The 15,689-nt window shown below is 41.8% G+C and overlaps 1 protein-coding gene across 2 annotated transcripts in view; it reads right to left on the bottom strand.

Moving 5' to 3' along the window:
* Nucleotides 1-532: 532 nt before the first annotated feature.
* The window catches only part of ccser2b (coiled-coil serine-rich protein 2b), a 93,882-nt gene continuing 78,725 nt past the window's right edge, over nucleotides 533-15,689 (bottom strand). Inside the window, exon 11 of one of the 2 annotated variants that reach the window (XM_081392137.1) lies at nucleotides 533-1,718. In XM_081392137.1, the coding sequence (XP_081248263.1) occupies nucleotides 1,666-1,718 (53 nt within the window). In that variant the 3' untranslated portion in view covers nucleotides 533-1,665. The remainder of the gene's footprint in view (nucleotides 1,719-15,689) is intronic. The other variant, XM_081392136.1, reaches the window with a different exon arrangement.

Genomic DNA, 15,689 nt, shown 5'->3' with positions numbered 1-15,689 from the left:
TATGGTGGTGGGAGGCCAATTCATGCAGGACACAATCTTCACGCTAGCAGAAAAGAACAAAGGAGAGAGATGGGTAGAGAAGTAATTCGAGGAGACGACTCTGAAAATCTCAATGGGCACCCTGCATCATGGCCCACGCGGCACACATACCACATTTGGTGGTAGTTAAGACAGGAAAATGCAAGTCTCTCTCAACAAAAGAGCAAAACAACAATAAAAAATCGATGCAGGAGCAATAACGATCCTCTGCTTGGTTTCAGTCGTCATCATGGCGCCTTACTAATCTATCAGAGAAGCAATATCTTATGCAAGGTGCATAAGTACAAGACAGACAATATTGTCTCTTACAACTTAGTGCATTATTCAGAAAAAAATAGTGGTTATCTGTTTCAAGTTTTGTACATAGTAAGAATAACTGGTAAGATCAGCCAAAAGGAAGCAAATCTGTGTTGGTAGGCTTGCATATTTGTACTGCAGGGATGTAAAAAGTAGTAGACAGTAAGACTTGTTTATAGTTTTCTTTTACTTTTTTATAGTACCAGCAAGCCCAGAAAAACTGAATTGATTATTGTGGGTAAAAAGGAAGTAGAAGTGATCAGGTATCTTGCTAAATTACCTCCTGTGTTCAAGATATATTACATTTATTCACTGAGATAATTTTAATACAAACCATGAGTAGTGTTTACCATGGAGCTACAGTGGAGAATCACTTTTTTCATGGAATTCCTAATTTACAGGGTAACACAGAGTGCGTTATTTGTTTGGAGCCCCGCAGATCAAGCAAAGCAGCATGGCTTTGTCTTAAAGAATACCTTAATATCAGTCAACATACTTGACTGGTTCTTTACAAGCAGGGCATTATGAAGCAGCTTTTGTACACTCTGGTGAGATGCCCCAAGCTTTGCTTGGCTAACCTAGAATTGTGAAAGCATATGAGAAGGCAGAGCGGGGGAGGTTATTGTTTGACCTTGTTGAGGGTTTGGGAGAGAAGAAAGCGCCTTTGGCTTAGGAAGGCGGGAATGTTTGGGCTGAAGGGGAGCACGAGCTCTGGGCAAACTGCTCTCCATCTTTCTGATAAATAGAGACTGTCTGCACCCTTGATTTTTTTTGTTACATATTGGTGACACAGTGGTGGTGTCCATGGTAGTCTGTCGGGCTGGGTTAATGCAGGGTAGTCCAGAAGCTGGTAAAAGTTGATGTCTTGTTCTGGATAGACCTGTGGCTCCTACCCTACCTAGGGCCCCATTGAGCCCACTGACCTGCTGTAATTCCTGGGGCTTGATGAGTGTTGAAGCTTTCTTAGTATAGGTGGGTGGCTGTAGGGTTGAAAAACTGCTTCTTCTTACAGGAAGTTTTTGTATACCTTTCTCTAGCTTACAGCAAAAGCTAGCAGAAGCTGGTGGCCTTGCTGGCTCATTGATTTTAAGCTGGCTGCTCGCGAGGCCGAGCTCAGCAGGATCAGAGCTCTGAGAAGTTCTGGAAGAGGAGGCAGCAGTGCTATCAGCAGATATAGTTACCGTTGGTAAAGTACAATTTAGGGTAGTCTCGACAGTGATGGGACTTTGTAGGTCTGGAGAGCAGGACGTGGGCCTCAGTGGGTGGTGACTAAGCTGGGCATCCAAACTGTCACAATGGGCCTCTGTTGAGGTTGGACTTGACAGTCCTTCATGGTTGTGGAGCTTGTTGGGTAAGATTCTGGGAGTCTGTAGTATCTGAAGCTATTAAAGAGAGAGAGAAAAATAAGCAATTATTGAACATTTGTTTGCTCTAATTTCATAATGATCATAGTAGGCTGATTCTTCGATTACGGGACTTGTTCTGTCCCTTAGAATGAGTTTTAAAAAGTAAAAAAAAATTTATATATATATATATATATATATATATATATATATATATATAGACAGAATACATAACATGAGCATCTGGGTACATGAGAAACTACATTATATGCTCAGATGTGTGCCTGAGACACTGTGACACACTCCGACACAAAATAATAAATACAATATAGATCTAACTATAAATAAAAGAAAATAATTTGAGAAATGTCTTGCTGTTTTTTTTTCCTCTCCATACAATGGAAGTCAATGGCAACAAAAACTGTTGTTATAATGTAACAATATGTTTTCCCAGCAGAAAAAAAAAGGCATACAGGTTTGGAATGACATGAGGGTGAGTAAATGATGACAAAATATTATAATACTAATAATGCTATCCCTTTAATTCTTATTGTTCCATGACTATATGGAAGGATAATGCTTACTGTATAAACACCTTGGCTTTTCTCTCTTAATGTCACTTCAATTAAAAAATAAAAACTATCAGTGTTGATATTTCCAGATAACCAATAGTACCAAAAAGCAACTCTCAGTGTTGTTTAATGTTTAAAACTTTTATATCGTTCATGCTTTATGAGACACTATCCTCAGCTGCAGCCACACAGCTTCAGACGAACCTGCTCTGGGTGTTAACTCAGACTTGAGTGAGACAGACTGAAGCATCCACACAACAAGCTGTCTGAGAGGCTTTGATCCTTACAGTTCTTGGCGAAGTGGAGATCAGCCTCTCCACACTTATTAGTAATGATGTAGACTTACACATGAGGTGGTGAGGTCACTGTCAAAGCAGTACATGCACTCGAGCGCATCTCTCAGACTGACAAACAAGAATGCAATTCAAGTTAACAACTTACGACTTACCCAAAAGCGTCTAAATTAGAGAAACTAGCATTGTCACAAAGCAAAACATCCAAAGTAGGGCAAAGGAGTTTTTCTAAGGAAGGTACATAGAAAGATTTATGCCTCCTATTTAATATTTCAAATTCAGGATCACAAGAAATATACACATAATCTTGATGCTAAAGCCATCACATCCATCTCAAAGTGAATTATTCCATGTGATGCAAGGCTTCTGTGCTATGCAGGACATTGAGGTGCTGGAGTACAGTGCTATTGTTAGCTCAGTCTTTGATGTCTGCTGTGCTGGTTGATTGGCACTGGTGAATTATTTTCCATGGCTGGCATTTATTCCATGCAAACGGAGCGTAATGGTACATAATGTTATCCTTTTACAAATAGCATGCACAAGTTACCACGATTACCTACTTTAAAAGATTGAAGTCATGGGTTGAGTTACATGGCTCTGTGGAATACTTGATTCTGATTGGTCAACAGCGCCATCCAGCGGTAAGTTATTCCCAGATAACAACCGCTCAAAGCAGATAACGCAGGCTCATCCGGGTCACTGAAGTCAGCAGTGCTATACGCCTGCTGGGAACAGTTTTTCTTCGTGAAAATTTTGTGTTTGGTGAGCTAATGAAATATTAAAACTTAGTTTGTGTACAGTTATTTAATTATGCCATCCAGTATCGTGGACTCGCGCTCTCTTGTTTCATACAAACGCATCTGCTGCCATTTTGTGACTATTGTTTTGTACACTGTTGGATTATGAGACACAAACAGGTACGATTTTAAACAGTTTAATCTGAAATTAATATATCTTATCCCCATAATTATTTATGTGGCGCAATGCTGTGTAATAACTAATAAGTGATATGAATGACTGTATACAGTATCTCTGAAATGTCCGTTTAGTTTGAACTAGTAATCAGTTGTTAGAAACCGCCTTTTTCAAGACAAGGGTACAAGAGGGTATTACTGATGTATTTTATGTCGTAGAATAAAAAAAAACTTGAACTTGTGTTAACTACAGACCTTATTTTAGACATTCAACCAAAATAACATTCAAAAAAACAATTAACTTAAGGATGATGGAACCAGAAGTGCTAAAATTCTAACAAATTTCTGGGATTTTTGATTTTTTTTAAAAAACCTCACCCCTGCAGGACTCTATTACTGTTTCTGTTAAGATTTACATTTCCTGCTAGGGAGAACTCATTTGTTTACAGTTTATTTGTATTTTCTATTTTTATTAGTTTTTTATTGCATTTATTTGTAATTAGAATAATAGCTGTCAGCAAGATTTCTATTGTGCTTAAAGAGTTAATTCGCCCAAAAAAAATAAATTCTGTCATTACTTTCTCACCCTCATGTCGTTCCAAACCCGTAAGACATTTGTTCTTCTTTGGAACACAAATGAAGATCTTTTTAATGAAAGAGCTTTCTGACCCTCCATTGACAGTCTATGCAACTACCACTTTCAAGCCTCAGAAAGTAAGTAAAGACCATAGACAGTAAAAGAAATGGACACAACGACCCCATAGACTTCAACGGAGAAAAGTGAAGCAAATTGGAAGCACTCACTTCCTGATGGCTGAGCGTACTGCGCAGACTCAAAATGAGCTTGATGACGTAGATGTGACGTGAGCAACCTGTCTGACAGTTGTAAGTCTTCTTGTAGCTGTGCCAAGAGAAATCTGAATCATTCCCTTCCGAATCTTGCAGAGACAGAGAGCATGAGTAGGAGCTGTCCATGAGCTAGGAGCAGGAGCAACTTTATGACTCTCTATGGGCTTCTCCCTTGACTTTATCGGACTTTATGCCTCCATGTCCCCCCGATTGACTGTGAGCTTCTCCTCCTGTCTATACGGTAATTTCCAGAGAGTCGCGTGGTTATGACGCAATCGTTAAACTATTTTTACAAAAACTGCTTCTACGGGGCCATAACGTAAGATACAAGGTAATGGAGCATTTTATACATTGTCGTGTTTCTTTAGAAATAAACAATGGACAAATAGAGTCTTTAAACGCCTCAGATGTAAAGTTATTCGCTGTCAAAGTGACGCCAAAATGAATGGGATTCAATGGGATGCTAACAGCAGGTGATGGCTTGTTAGCCAATGGCGGCCCCCGGGGATGGTACGCTTTCCGGGTGCTGGATTACCCCCCTGGTAAAGACATCATTAAAGTAATCCATGTGACTCCAGTGGTTTAACCTCAATTTTATGAAGTAATGTGAGTGCTTTGTTTGTGCAAAAAAAACATCATTTCCCACTTTATTTACAATATATTAATCTCCAACGCACGTTTAGAGAGCACCAAGATGCATGCGTGTTGAGTTGAAATGAGAGTGAATGTTGTTGTGTGAATATGGGCGTTCATTTTTGTGTGAACTAACCCTTTAAGTGGCAAACCCGCAGTAGTTTCGATTTGAGCCATTTACGTGCTATTACCTTGCTATTACACATGCTTTTAACACTGAAAAGATCTGACTCAAAAGAATGATTCGTTCACACAAAGCTAAGCTATTGTATACGAACATGCAAGTAAATGACAAAATGTTCATTATTGGTCCACAGCAAATCTCCATTATCTCCTCAAGTTCACAAACATGTGTATGCCACATGCAACCCCAACAGTGTTTCCTCAGATCCTCAGGAAGTATTTCCTGGTCCACAGCGCCCTCTAATGGACACCATCTTCCATATAATGCAGTGTAGTGTGCTTGTTTTATTGACTGAGCCCATCTCCCTGTTTTGTGCTAATTCCAGGTCCCAGAGTTCTTCTCAAAAATATAATCCTTTGACGTTTTTTCCACAGTTTGGGGTTCAGAATGGACGAGACAGCAGTGAGGGGTTTGTCTAGAGAGGTGAAGTCTCAATCGGGCTAACCCGAGAACACCTGCAACCCTGTCAAAACCTCAGAGAAAGTCTTAGCGGAGCTGTGTGAGGACTCCCAGTTGTTTCATACATAATTTATGAGAGCTCACCAAGAATTAAAACAAGACATCTGAGAGAAGGTGACAAGTTCTGGAGCAGAAAGAATCTATGGAGGGAGGGAAAAGTAGACAGACAGGTGGAGAAAAGAAGTAAAGAAGGTGATTCTTTGATTCACTAAAGTGTAATCAAATTGGTGAGTGAAATGAAGAGAACTGCCAAAAGATTCCCCAAATATAAAAAAGGCCACCAGTTCTCTGCAAATGACTTTCTCATAGTTGGAAAACTTTTTTCCCATGAAATACATCATTATGGATGATGCCAGAGGTGCTGCTGTTTTGTTAATGTTCATGTACTCACACCTAAATTGACTCAAAACATGCATTTTCATAATGATAACCTACCACCTCTAGCTACACCAGTGCGGAGCATTCCAAATAATTAGAATATACAGACATTAATGTCTCTTTCTTAAGGCAGAAATAACAAGGGAATCTTCAGTTTTGTTTAAAAGAGGTGTGTGATGAACGAACTGCAGAATATAAAAGCACATAATTAATCCTCACGGCCCATGTACTCCACATTCCCTACTTATACAAAAAAAAAAAAAAGATGAGAAATGTGAAGGAAGATGTTGAATAATCTAATATAGTATTATAATAACCATAACATCACTAATATCACCACTTCCAGAAAAAAAGAAGAACTAAGTAAGAAATACATGAAGACAGAATGGCTTTGATATGAGAAATTAAGTTTTCATTAGACAAAAGGTGTGCTCTTTCATTAGACAAAAGGTGTGCTCGGGATTTTCTCTAATCACTTCAGCAAATGGCGACGTGAAAATAAAATATGAAATTTCATATTAATGAAGACTTTTTTCATTCGAGATTTTTTGGTAAAGCCAGTCTTTCATTCTTGCGGTTGCTTTTATTACGGTTGCTCTGATTAAAAAAAAAAAAATGCTTTAGTACAATACCAAGCTTTGCTACCTCAGTACTAAATCGATATAATAGCAGGCAACAAATGAACCACCTTAGATGACTGATGAGCTGAAAATCAGTGAATCATGCCGTTACCAAATCCGTTGCATGTTTTTAAGCATTTCAGCATAATTAAAACTTCAACTTCAAGTCCAAATACAATATTTAGTTTGATTGGTGTACCAATGGCATCATTCAGGACATATCAGCACTCAAATGTCAAGTGAAGAACTAGTGAATCAAAATGCTGCAATAAAATATAACTTTCAACAATATTTTGAATGTTATCATGCACACTTGTCTATGACTTGTATCATTGTATAATTTGGAATGAGCACAGGACATTTGGTTTGCATGGTTTGATGTATTCCCTCCTGAAGCGGCATTTCTTGTGGCATTGTTTGCTGACTGACAGATCTGCAGGTTAGCATTTTGTTTTTTTCTGAATGCCAAATAATTCCATATTAGGCTTTTACAGCACTGCTTTTCAGTGAGCTGAGGGCAAATGTATAAAAATCAACATATTTGTTTTATCTGCCCTTTCTACCACTCAGCTGCCTTGTTGCGTCTCGTTGACTGATTTCAAATCTTCGGCATGGTATTTTTTTACATTTGACATAAAAAAAAATGTAGTACCTTGCAATTTGCAAAATGCCAAACAAAAAAAGCACTAATTGTGTAGAAAGCTAAGTTGCAGTCTTGGTCTTGAGACATATCAGAACCACATAAATACAGCCTTGGACTAGGTGTTTCTCTAATTACTTGTTGTCTTGGTCTGAGCTTACAGTCAGAGGTACAATGTTTGAAATGAATGATGGAATACATTTTTTGGCACTTTCCCCATTTAAAATGGACATTGTGGTTCTTGGACATTTTGGTCTGGATCTTGGCCTCAAGGTGTCTAAGTTCATTGGCCACTATATTCATGATGTCAATTTCATCATCTGCACAGTCCACTAGGTGGCAGCACTCAAAGTTAGGCCATTGCTTTTAAAACGTACCTGGTTACTGACGTAACCTCGGTTCTCTCTAGAGAGAGGAACGAGTACTGCGTAGAATACGCTAGGGGAAAATCCTTTTCCACGAGAATACTGAAGCCAAAAAATTATCCTTTAATTTTGTATTAATGTAAAACGCGTTGCGGCAGCATACAGCATACGAAACGGGCGTGGCTTAGGTCTATAAATACCGCTCGCAGGCATTATTTCTCTGGTTTTTCATAGTCGAAGCAACCAGAGCACGTGCAGGCACGGCAGGATACGCAGTACTCGTTCCTCTCTCTAGAGAGAACCGAGGTTACGTTAGTAACCGAGTACGTTCTCTTACGAGAGATACTCTCGTACTGCGTAGAATACGCTAGGGGAACCTACTGTAAAACGCCGTGCGTGCTGGGATCTGATACCATAGACTCAAGGGCGACAGCCCGGAGTTCATACAGTACATAATCACCCAGGGGACTCACAGGGAATCCTGGAAGAGAGGGGGGTTAGCCACTATCTTCTTTATAGCAGCATAGAGCAAGGATTGCAATACTCAATGGCTGCATAACTGACAGCGCCTGTTATGAGATTTTGGCCATACTAGACCGACAGTAGTCTGGCCTGTAGTGCGGGAACCTCTAGGTTGTAAAACCTTATAAATGTAGACGGAGAGGCCCAGCCTGCCGCCATACAAATATCTTGCAAGGCAATCCCACTTGACCATGCCCACGATGAAGCCATGCTTCTCGTGGAGTGCGCTTTGACACCCAGCGGGCACTGCATGCCCTTGGTTGTGTAAGCTAGCGCTATTGCGTCCACTACCCATCTGGATAGGGTCTGTTTCGAAGCGGCTAGTCCCTTAGAACGCCCACTGAACGAAACAAAGAGCTGCTCCGTCTGTCTGAAAACAGACGAGCGAGACACATAAGCTCTTAACGCCCTGACTGGGCAAAGGGAGCTTTCGTCCATATTTCCTTCAGTGACCGGCAGGGCAGACAGGGAAATGACCTGTGCTCTGAACGGTGTATTGAGGGATTTAGGAACATAACCGTGCTTAGGTTTGAGTATAACTCTAGAGTCATTCGGCCCAAATTCCATGCACGTCGTGCTTACTGAGAGCGCGTGTAAGTCCCCTATGCGCTTCACTGAAGCGAGAGCCAGAAGAAACGCCGTCTTGAAAGACAGGTGTTTAAGATCAATCTCCTGCAAGGGCTCAAATGGATGACCTTTCATGGCTTCCAGTACCGTAGAAAGGTCCCATATAGGGACTGTGGGAGGTCTGGGAGGATTCAGTCTCTTAGCTCCCCGAAGGAAGCTAATGACTAAATCGTTCCTTCCAATAGACTGGCCGAGCGTGGTCGAAGAGAACACTGCTATGGCCGCTACATAGACTTTGAGCGTGGAAGGGGACCTGCCCTTATCCAACAGCTCCTGTAGGAAGGAAAGAACCTCCGTCACACCGCAATGCAGGGGTGACACACCACGAGCTGTGCACCAGCTAGAGAACACTGACCATTTTGAGGCATAGAGACGTTGCGTAGACGGAGCTCTGGCCTGTGTGATAGTGTTTAACACTCCCTGTGGGAGGCCAGCGGGTACCCGTTGATGGCCCACACATGGAGGGACCACAGCTCTGGGTGAGGATGCCAAATCGAGCCGTTGGCTTGAGAGAGGAGATCCCTCCTCAGAGGCACTGGCCACGGGGCGGTGCTCGCTAACTGCATCACAATTGGGAACCAAGGTTGGCTCATCCAAAGTGGGGCTACAAGCAGCACTGAGCATCCTTCTTCCCTGACGCGTTCTACCACCTGAGTCAGGAGGGAGACGGGGGGAAAAGCGTAGAGAGGACGGCGAGGCCACTCGTGGGTCAGCGCGTCCTTGCTCTTCGAGAAAAATTCTGGACAGTGAGCGTTTTCCTGAGACGCGAACAGGTCTACTTCCGCTCTGCCGAATTTCTTCCACAGCAGCTGGACTGTCTGTGGGTGCAAAGACCATTCTCCTGTCGGAACCTGGTTCCTGGACAGTCTGTCTGGTCCTATATTTAGGAGCCCTGGCACGTGCGCTGCTCTCAGCGAGAGCAGGTTGCTGCGGGCCCATATCAGGAGGCGCCTGGTTAGCCTGTACAGAGTCAGGGACCTGAGGCCGCCCTGGTGACTTATGTAGGACACCACTGTTGTCTGAACGTATTAGCACGTGGTGTCCCTTTATGAGGGGACAAAAGCGCGTGAGCGCTTTGCTCACTGCCAACATTTCGAGGCAGTTGATATGTAAGAGCTTCTCCTGCTTTGACCATTGGCCAAAAAGCGGTCTGCCCTCGAGCAGCGCTCCCCATCCCGAGGTGGATGCGTCCGTGGACACCACCATCACTCTCGAGGAAGTCCCCAGGCTTACACCTGATTGGTACCAGTCTTTTGCCTCCCAAGGTTTCAAAGCTGCAATGCATGCTTGATTGACCTTGACGCGAAGCTGACCGGAGGCCCACGCTGAGCGTGGTACTCTCTTTCTGAGCCAGAACTGCAGTGGGCGCATGCGCAGAAGGCCCAACTGGAGAACTGAAGATGCTGAGGCCATCAGACCGAGCATCCTTTGAAAAGCTTTGAGAGGGACTATCGCGCCGCAGCGGAACGAGCCGGCTGCGCGCCGAATGTCCAGTGTGCGCTGAGATGACAGGCGTGCTGTCATTAGCAGCGAGTTCAGCTCTATTCCCAGAAAAGATATAATCTGTCTGGGGAAAAGCGAGCTCTTTTCCCAGTTCACTGCGAGACCGAGATTCTCGAGGTGATTGAGTAAAATGGTCCTGTGCTCTACGAGCTCTGAGTGAGATTGGGCTAGAATCAGCCAGTCGTCCAGATAGTTCAGCACTCGTATGCCCCGTAATCTGAGGGGTGCGAGCGCTGCGTCCATGCACTTCGTAAATGTACGGGGTGCCAGGGACAAGCCGAAAGGCAGGACTGTGTACTGATATGCCTGGCCCTCGAAGGCGAATCTCAAAAATCGCCTGTGACGTGACGCTATCTGTATTTGAAAATACGCGTCCTTTAGATCTATTGACACAAACCAGTCCCCCTGGCGGACGTGTGCGAGGATTTTTCTGGTTGTGAGCATCCTGAACTGGCGCTTCATAAGCGCTCTGTTCAGCTGCCGCAGATCTAGTATGGGTCTGAGACCCCCGTCTTTTTTGGGCACCAGGAAGTATCTGCTGTAAAGCCCCCCCTCGCTTTGAGCTTGAGATAGGGGTTCTATAGCCCCTTTGCTCAACAGTTTCAAAATCTCGGCTCGAAGTAAATGAGCTACTTTCGATTCTACCGTGGTCTCGACGCGCGCCATGAAGCGGCGAGGGCGTCGGCGAAACTGCAGCGAATAGCCTTCTTTTATGATGTTCAGCACCCATCTCGAAACCCCGGGAAGCTTTTCCCACGCAGGTGCGCGAGTAGCTAGGGGCTGGATGCGAAGCACGCTCTGATCGGCTCGCGATACAGCGGCTTTTGTGTGCTGTGACATAAGCGTCGCGCTCATGACATCTGAGGCAGGGGGCGCGCTGATAACAGCGGGCAGAATGCCCGCGCTCGACTCCTCCGCAGTGTTTAGCTGAGAGGAGGAGGGCTGGGCTAGTTTCGTGTCTGTGTGTGGGCGTGGGCGCAGAGCAGCGGGCACATACACCACCTTTACAGCATTGCTCGCATGAGCAGAGCATATGCATACTGGTCCTGTATTTACAGGGACCGTGAGACATGTGGGAAGTAGCGTTAGTGGGCACTGGGTAGTGGGCACTTTTGCTCCATTTGAAGCGCAATCGATCTGAGTCGATTTTATCTGCGCGGGCCCTGTGTGAAGGGCTGTGCTTGTGTGTAGGAATGGGCACTGAGTAGTGGGCATTTTTTCTAGGCATTCCTAGGCATGCTAGGACGATTTCGGGGCCTCTGGCTTCAACGCAACCTTCTGCCGCGGGCCACGCGGGGCGGGGCGGCGGCCGGATGAGCGAGAGCGCGGTCTCGAGCTCTGGGTTTGGCGGCGTTGAGAAGAGGAGGCGGCGGGCGGAGGCTTAGGCTGTGAGCTCTGAGCAGACGTTTCGCACGGCCTGCTGCAGAACCGGAGCGCTTCGGGAGGAAGTGCTTCATGGCCTGAGTCGCTTTCTGCACCTCAGCGAACCTATCGGCGAAATCTTTGACCGAGGTTCCGAAGAGGCCGGCAGGGGAAAGCGGCGCGTCGAGGAACGCGGTGCGTTCTGACTCAGTCATGTCAGAGAGCTTAAGTTCAAGTTCAAGTTCAAGATCAAGTTCTTTATTCAGTCATGATGTTATTACAGACACAATAATAATCACATCAACAAAATAATAACATTCAATGCTGAATAGGAGCATGAGGAAGACCTAGTCTTATAATTTCATGCCCCTTTTTTCAATAATCTGAACCGACACAAAACAGATGGCTCGCCGTTTTTTATTTATTTATTTGTTTATTTATTTTTATTCCCTCTATCGAGGTGCAATATTACTTCACATCTAAATAATTAATTTCAAATTTGTCAAACATTGGTTCTTATACTTCTCTACCTTCGTATTTTCTAAGTACATTTTTTTTATACATTTTATTGAACTGAACAATCGTGTTACATGATTTTTGCACAATGTCCAAAGAGTTCCATAAATTGATCCCAATTACAAGAAACCCTTTTTGTTTTTGTGAGGTGCGTGAATATGGTACACAAAAATTGCCTTTTCTTCTATTATTACTGTCAGTAATTAGCATGAATTTGTTTTGAATATGTATTGGCACCAAATTATTTTTCACTCTCCACATAATTTGTAGTATTTTAAATTTGACCAACTCTTTAAATTTCAAGGTCTGCAATTTTATAAACAGTTTATTTGTGTGGTCTCGTAAACCTTTGTAAGTCACAATTCTTATCGCTTTCTTCTGCAATAAGAACAGCCTTTCTGTATAACTGGTGCATGCATTACCCCACACTTCGATGCAATATGTTAAATATGGAACAATTAAGGTTAAATATAGAAGCTGTAATGAAGCTTCATCCAATATGTGTTTAACCTTATAAAGAATACCAATATTTTTACTAACTTTACCTTTGATATACTCGATATGAGGCTTCCAACTAAGTTTGCTGTCTAGGATAACTCCCAAAAATTTGATTTCTGAAACACGTTGAATATTTACATCCTCAATAACTAATTTTGGGCATCCCTGTTTTCCCTTATTTCCAAAAACCATATAATTTGTCTTATCCCAATTTAAAAACAATTTATTACAATCAAACCATTTCTTTAATTCTGTCATTTCCCTTTCAATAATGACCATTAATTCATTTAAATCTGTCCCAGTCTTGAACACTGTTGTGTCATCAGCAAACAACAAAAAATTAATGTCTTTGGAAGCCTCAAATATATCATTAATAAATAATATAAAAAGTTTAGGGCCTATTACAGAACCCTGGGGAATTCCGCATACAACAGTTTTACAGTCCGAGTTATGATTTTTAAATTGAACATATTGGCTTCTATTACTTAAATAACTTTCAAGCCATTTATATGTCTGACCCCTTAATCCATAGTGTTGTAATTTTGTCAACAATAGGTTATGGTTGACGGTGTCAAACGCTTTCTGTAGGTCCAGAAATATACTTACAAAATACTGTTTTTTGTCCATTGCAGCAAGAATTTCTTCAGTTAAATGAATTAGTGCAGCAGCAGTTGATCTATTGGATCGAAATCCGTATTGATAATCAAAAAGTAAATCATTTTTTTCCAAAAATAAATCTAATTTAGAAGTAAACCATTTTTCTATTATTTTAGAAAACTGTGAAAGTATTGAAACGGGTCGATAATTATTAAACTCGTGTTTATCTCCTTTTTTAAAAATAGGTATTATCTTCGCAATCTTCATCTTTTGAAGAAAAACACCTGAACTAAAAGAAAGATTGAAAATATAAGTTAAAGGTTGAAGTATGCAATCTATCGTTTTTTTTACAATACTCATATCTATTCCATCACCATCACAAGAAGTTTTAGTTTTACACTTTCTCACAATATCTAAAATTTCAGATTCGGTGACTTCATTGAGAAACATTGACTGTAAAATTCTACTACCTACTGTCGCACTACTACACCACGCAACATGATTGGATTTTTCAAGTCTTTTCGCGATATTAGGTCCGACATTGACAAAGAAGGAATTAAACTCATCTGCAATATCTGTTCCATTATTAATAACCTTTCCTTTGTGCTCAAAATACTCAGGTAAATTTTTACTCTGAGAATTTGGCTTCATAACCTTGTTTAAAATTTTCCAAGTTTCTTTAATATTAGTCTTGTTTTCATATAGTTTGTTTTTATAATAGTCTTTTTTGGCCTGTCGCATTATAGTTATTAACTTATTCTTATATCTTTTATATTTAATTTCATGATTACTAGACTTGTATTTTATAAAGTCTCGGTATAGTTTGTTTTTCTTTTTACAGGCCTTCTGTAACCCGTTGGTTATCCATGGTTTTTTATTGAATTTATTCACTTTACCCATTTTTAAGGGACAATTTTTATTATAAAGGGTTACAAATATATTCAGAAAAACCTCATAAGCATTATTAATATCCTCTAAAAAAACTTGACTCCAATCTTGGTTAATCAGATCCTTCCTAAATGAGCCTATTTCTTTCTCTGTCCGAATTCGAGTGTGTTTAACTTTATCAACATCACTAATTTTCTTACCGATTTTTAGGCCACAAACAATGAAAACTGGTAAGTGATCACTGCTATCACATAATAGCAGACCACTATGGAAAGTAATGTCAATATTATTGATAAAAATATTATCAATCAATGTTGAAGTTGTCCGTGTCACTCTACTGGGTTGTGATATCACTGGAAACATACCTCTACTGTACATTTCATTTAAAAAATCATGGGTTACTGTTTTACCTTGTGGGTTCATTAAATCAACATTAACATCACCACATAACCACATGGTCTTATTTAACATTGTACAATCTACAAGTTCAGTGAGTTTATCTTTAAATACTTCTACATTTGAGCCTTGTGCTCTGTACACACAAGCTATAATTACTTTTTGCTTTGTTTCCAACTCAATCTCCACCGCCACACATTCTAGAAGACCTTCAATAGCCACAGACATTCCTTCAACAATCTTACAAGTATATGTTTCTTTAACACACAATGCCACACCTCCTCCTCGTTTTCCCTGTCTGTCAACATGATACAAACTATATCCATCAATTCCCAAATCATAACCTTTGGCCGCATTTAACCATGTTTCAGAAAAAGCGATTATATCAAACTGACTTTTTAATGTATTTAAATAATCTATAATTTTATTAAGGTTTGTATAAAGACTTCTACAATTAAAATGGACAAGTGAAAAATTATTGTCTAGTTTAACATTTAAATTGAATTCGTTTTCACTATAATATTTGCACGGAATTAAATTATGGTTGCGCACATGCCTTTCTGAATCCAAATCTACATCCAAATCATATATTTTATATTCCCCATTTTCTCTTATCTCCAGTGGGTTCAATTGTTCAGCCATAAGTCGTTAATCAAATGTTCAAACATAAATACACAAGAACGAAACTCAATGCGCGACAATTCCATTTTTCTTGATGAACCAGCGGCTTTAAAGTAAAAACTGAAAGTCAGTACCTTGTACGCGCGTTCCCCTCTTGGATTCATTGTCCCAACCATAATCTTGATCCGTAGCCAATACAAACCCCCCTGAGCCTTTGTAAGCCACAGATGTCTCTCAGACACGGTGAGCGAGGCCATGCTCCGTCCAATGGCCTGTGCTGCTGACTTGGTGGCGCGAAGAGCGAGGTCTGTAGCGCTCCTCAAGTCCGGCACGCAGATTGCATCAGGTCCTCTCTCGTCCAGCTGGCGGAGGAGATCGGCCTGGTATATCTGGAGCGTGGCCATGGTGTGCAACGCTGACGCGGCCTGCCCGGCGGCGGAGAAAGCGCGGCGGAGCAGGGATGACGTCGTGCGGCAGGCTTTTGAGGGCAGCGCCATCTTAGCACGCCGTCCAGCAGAGGGCGGGCATAAGTGCGCTGCAATAGCCTCTTCGACCGGCGGCAGGGAGTGGTAG

This window comes from Scardinius erythrophthalmus (genome assembly GCF_964197995.2).
Source record: "Scardinius erythrophthalmus genome assembly, chromosome: 18".
Taxonomy (NCBI): Eukaryota; Metazoa; Chordata; class Actinopteri; order Cypriniformes; family Leuciscidae; genus Scardinius; species Scardinius erythrophthalmus.
The sequence above is the reverse complement of the archived record's forward strand: the minus strand, read 5'-3'. Positions and strand labels throughout refer to the sequence as shown.